The 4,864-nt window shown below is 61.9% G+C and overlaps 1 protein-coding gene across 1 annotated transcript; it reads left to right on the top strand.

Moving 5' to 3' along the window:
* Positions 1-214: 214 nt before the first annotated feature.
* LOC147527679 (protocadherin beta-15-like) lies at positions 215-3,423 on the top strand. Its single transcript, XM_086621856.1, has 2 exons — positions 215-2,501; positions 3,374-3,423. The coding sequence occupies exons 1-2, from the start codon at positions 215-217 to the stop codon at positions 3,421-3,423; spliced, it is 2,337 nt and encodes a 778-aa protein (XP_086477982.1).
* Positions 3,424-4,864: the final 1,441 nt, after the last annotated feature.

The following is a 4,864-nucleotide window of genomic DNA, read 5'->3' as shown; positions in this document are numbered from 1 at the left end:
GCCCGCACCGCGTTCACAGGCACCGGGAGACAAAAGAAACAAAAAAGCGGTGTGAGCTGCTCGGGAAGGGCTGCAGGGGAACGGAGTCGGGGTGCTCGGGGGCTTTCATATCCCCTCAAGCCCCGGGGATTTCTGACAAACGTCTCTCTGCCACGGACGCTGCTTGAAACCGCCGGGAACCAGGGAGGACGGCGGGCGGCTTTTGCGGAGAGCAATGGCGTGGGGGAGCCGGAGCGGAGGCAGCGAGAGGCAAGTGATCTGGTTGATTGTGAGCGTGTGCGTGTGTCAGAGCGGGGCCGAAACGCTCCGCTATTCTCTGGCCGAGGAAATGCAGAGGGACTCCTTGGTGGCCGATCTCGCCAAGGACCTGGGGCTTTCTCCGAGCCAGCTCGCGGCTCGCAAGGCCCGCGTTGTGTCCGAGGGGAACGAGCGGCTTTTCCGCCTCAATCAAAACACCGGAGTCCTGACGGTAACGGAGTCATTGGACCGAGAGGAGATGTGCCCGCGGAGAGATACGTGCACGCTCTTCTTTAAGCTGTTCTTTGAAAATCCGTTGCAGCTGATCCGAGGGGAGGTGGTGGTTCGTGATGTGAACGACAACTCGCCCGTGTTCCCGGACAAGGAGATTGTTTTAGAGATTCCAGAAACGACACCTCCTGAGACTCGTTTTCCTCTGGAAAGCGCCCAGGACAAGGACGTGGGCAGTAACGGTTTGCAGAACTACAGCCTCGGGTCCAATTCGCATTTCTCCCTCACTCTCGGAACAGGAAAGGACGGAGTTAATTACCCGGACCTCGTCCTAGAGCGGCAGCTGGACCGCGAAGAGAAGCCGGAGATGAATTTAATCCTCACCGCTATCGACGGGGGCTCGCCACCCAGGTCGGGCACAGCTCAGATCCGGATCGTGGTGCTCGATGCCAACGACAACATCCCGGTGTTCAGCCGGGAGGTCTACGAGGTGCGCCTGGCCGAGAACAGCCCCTCGGAGCAGCTGGTGGTCAGAGTCGCGGCCGCCGATCCCGACGCAGGGTCCAACGGCAAAGTGCGGTACGCCTTCACCCAGACACCGGAGCGGTCCCGGCAGCTCTTCGAGCTGAACCCGGACACCGGGGAGATTCGGGTCTCGGGCAACCTGGACTTCGAGGAAGAGAAAAGCCACGAGATGGTAGTGAGAGCCACGGACGGCGGGGGGTTGTCTGCGCGTTGCAAAGTGCGGGTGGAGGTCCTGGACGTGAACGACAACGCCCCGGAGATAGCGCTCACCTCCCTGACAGCCTCCATTCCCGAGGACGCCCCGGCCGGCACCGTGGTGGCCCTGTTCAGTGTGCGGGACCGGGACTCCGGCGACAACGGCAGGACGGAGTGCTCGATCGAGGGCGACGTGCCCTTCAGTCTCACTCCCACTTCCGATGGTTACTACGAACTGCGAACAAGCGCGGCGCTGGACAGGGAGAGGACGGCCGAGTATAACATCACGGTGACCGCCAGGGACTGGGGCAGGAGGCGGCTGAGCTCTCGGGAAAGCATCTTGGTGCAGATCGGCGACGTGAACGACAACGCGCCGGCGTTCAGCCAGGAGCTGTACAGCATGTCGGTGGCGGAGAACAACGGCCCGATGCTGCGGATCGGCAGCGTGAAGGCGACGGACGCGGACGCGGGAGAGAACGCGCGCGTCAGGTACGCGCTGGTGCGGCAGGAGGGTGAGGAGCAGCCCGAGGTGGCGGTGAACGCCGAGACCGGGGACGTTTACGTGGTGCGGCCGCTGGACTACGAGCAGGTGCGCGCCTTCGAGGTGGCGGTGCGCGCCGCCGACGGCGGGGCGCCGGCGCTGAGCGGCCAGGCGGTGGTGCGCGTGCTGGTGCGGGACGAGAACGACAACGCGCCCGTGGTGCTGCACCCGCGGGCCGAGGGCAGCGCGGCGCCGGGCGAGCTGGTGCCGCGCTGGGCGCGCGCGGGCTACCTGGTGGCCAAGGTGGTGGCGGTGGACGCGGACGCGGGGCAGAACGCGTGGCTGTCGTACGAGCTGGCGAAGGCGACGGAGCCGGGGCTGTTCCGCGTGGGGCTGCACAGCGGCGAGGTGCGCACGGCGCGGGCCGTGGCCGAGAGGGACGCGCCCCGGCAGCGGCTCGTCGTGCTGGTGCGAGACCGCGGGCAGCCGCCGCGCTCCGCCACCGCCACCCTGGCCATCGCCCTGGCCGACGGCTTCTCCGAGGCGCACTTGCGCCTGAGCGACGAGGCGCCGGCCGCCGAGCCCGACGGGCCGCTCACCCTCTACCTCATCGCCTCCCTGGCCTGCGTCTCGGCGCTCTTCCTGGCCACCGCGCTGGCCGCCGTGGTGCTGAAGGTGCGGCGGGCCGGGCGGAGCGAGGCGGACACCTTGCCCACCTTCCCCAAGGCTGCCCCGGAGAGCGACGCCGGCTCCCTGCCCCGCAGCTACGTCTACGACGTCTGCTTCGCCGCCGGCACCGTCAACAGCGACTTCCGCTTCCTCAGGCCCCTCTTGCCCTGCTTCCCCGCCGGGCTGCCCGCCGGCCCGGCCCAAGCGCGGAGCTCGCTGTGCTCGCAAGAGGCGGCCAACCTCGGCGAAGAAGGCGACTGGGCTGCACAGGTGAGGGGCGTGTTCGGGCCGAGGCGAGGGGGGAGCGGGGAGGGAGCAGCGCGGGGGGTGCGGGGGTGGGGATCACTGCTGGGCGTAAGGACTATCGATGTTGCGGAGCTGGTGGAGGAGGAGGCGCTGGGGCGGGAGGAGGGGATTGTCGGCGTCCCCCGCACTCCTATTAGGAGCTGGTGCTTGCGGCTGCCAAGTGCGGTTCACCAGGGTGGTGGCAGTGCTGAACTTACAAGCTGTTGTAGGAGGTGGGGTTGTCTGCCATTAACTTCGCTTTTGTGTTTGTGGCTTGAATGGACTTTATGACTATTTTTGCCATAAAAATGTTGATACCGGGACATTGCAACCCGCCCTCCCAGTCCCTTCCTCACTCAATCGGGTGATCCCACACAGCACTAGCACTTCTCTTCCCAAATAGGTCATGTTTCTCACATAAAATGAGTGATGTTTGTGATGCTCTTTAAACTCTGGCTGTTCAAAGAGCATTGGGGGGACAGGAGGTGGCCACTGAAACAGCTCCTTCTCTCCTCATGGGGTTACTAGTTTCCAGGGATCCATCTAGCACTTCACAAGAGTCCAGACAAGGAACATAGATGAGGCTGAAGACCCACAAACTCCATCTGATGTTCACCTAATAACAGTTTGATATTTCATAACCAGTGATGACTTGAACTCGCTTCACTGCGGGTTCTCAGAACTGTAGTCGCAGTAGATTGACCCTAGTCCGGTCAGAGACCCACCGCCTGGTCCAACGTCCTCTTAACCTCCCCAACCTCTGGGTAGAGAACAGGGGTGTCACACACGCAGTGGTGTAAGACAGGCCCTGCTTACCTTCAGCGCCCAAATGACAACCTCCACCTCTCTGTTCTTTGCAGGGCAGAGCTCCCCTCTCCGAAGACACAGGTCCCAGACCTGGGGAAGCAGCTTGCCCTGCAAACAGGGCGATGGAGCTCAATGTCAACTCTGCTCAAAACCCTTGGCTCGCCCACCAGTAAGTGAGGAGAGAGACAAGCATGTCTGTCCTCACCGGCTAATGTCCCACAGGGCAAAGAGGATGAAGAGAGCAAACACCCACCAATAAAGGCCCAGGGAGGTCTAAGGCTTCTCTGCGAGAGAGCAAAACCGCTCTCCTCTTGAGCAGGACATGATTCGTGTAGGTGTTTTGTAATTGTGAGACGGATGGAGGAGGAGGACTGTGTTGCATGTTCATTACACTGAGACTTGGTGTGTGGTTGTGAGAGTGCTACTGCTTCTAGGTGTTAAGGGAAATCCTGAAACCTGGAAGCAGATCTTCAAGATGACTTTTCCTTATATCACCTTTTTTTATGTGTTTTTTTTTTTTCTTATGGAGAGGGCTCTGTAATGGTGTCTTGATTTTCTGCACTCTGTTCCATACCAGGCCAAGTAGATATTAAGCTAAACTAAGCAGTGCTTGCAAAGAAATTCCTTAATAACAAGCAGAAGCTGATGACATCAGAAACGGCTGACGTTGGCACACTTTGTATAGTTGACCAATAATTTACAGGTTCTCCATACTGTAAAGAGTGAGCTTTGAGCAATGTATCTTTTTTTTTTTCCCCGATAAGCTGAAGTTAAACAACATTTCAGGATTGGCGAGCATGAAGTAGAATTAGTGCTGTTTGTAACGCTACAGTAAATCGGCTAAAGTGCTTCCAATAAACGTAAGGCACTGTGGAATATGTGGCGTCAAGAAGCTTTCTGTAGTTCTGTTTGGTTTTTTTTTTTTTTTCCCCTAAACCAGTAAAACCCCCTCGGAACTCGGTCAGGTGAGGCTGCTGTGGCGAAGGTCCCTCGTCACAGCCAGGGCCGAGGAACGAGCCGCCCCCAGAGCGGCATTTGGGGACTAAGGCCGGGCTCGGCGGCAGCGCGGGCAGCGGGCGGCGGCGGGCGCAGTCCCGCCTTGGGCCGCAGGGTGGCGCTCCCGGCCAAGGCGGCGCCGAGCGGCTGCGGGCGGGGAGGCGGCCGAGCCCAGCCCGGCCCTGCCCAGCCCAGCCGAGCCGGGCAGCCGCGGCGGCGGCGAGCGGGGCCCCGGGCCAGGCGCTGCCGGACCGCCGGCCGCACTGGGCGAGAGGGACGGACGGACGGACGGAGAGAAGGACGGACGGACGCACGGACGGACGGACGGAGAGAAGGCGGCTGCCCGCCGCCCCTCCGCGCCGCGCTGCTGCCGGGCGCCGCTTTCCGCGGAGGACTGCGCGGGCGATCGGCGGGACGGAGGCTGTCCGGCGGCCCGGG

This window comes from Tauraco erythrolophus, chromosome 16 (assembly GCF_009769465.1).
Source record: "Tauraco erythrolophus isolate bTauEry1 chromosome 16, bTauEry1.pri, whole genome shotgun sequence".
In the NCBI taxonomy this organism is placed as follows: Eukaryota; Metazoa; Chordata; class Aves; order Musophagiformes; family Musophagidae; genus Tauraco; species Tauraco erythrolophus.
This window is presented reverse-complemented; position numbering and strand designations above follow the sequence as displayed.

Excerpts from the sequence above, each read along its gene's own strand:
- LOC147527679 (XM_086621856.1), top strand. The coding sequence starts at position 215 with ATGGCGTGGGGGAGCCGGAGCGGAGGCAGCGAGAGGCAAGTGATCTGG. Across the intron at positions 2,502-3,373 it reads CCGCTTCCTCAGGCCCCTCT|TCCCCAACCTCTGGGTAGAG; the intron begins TGCCCTGCTTCC and ends GTCCTCTTAACC.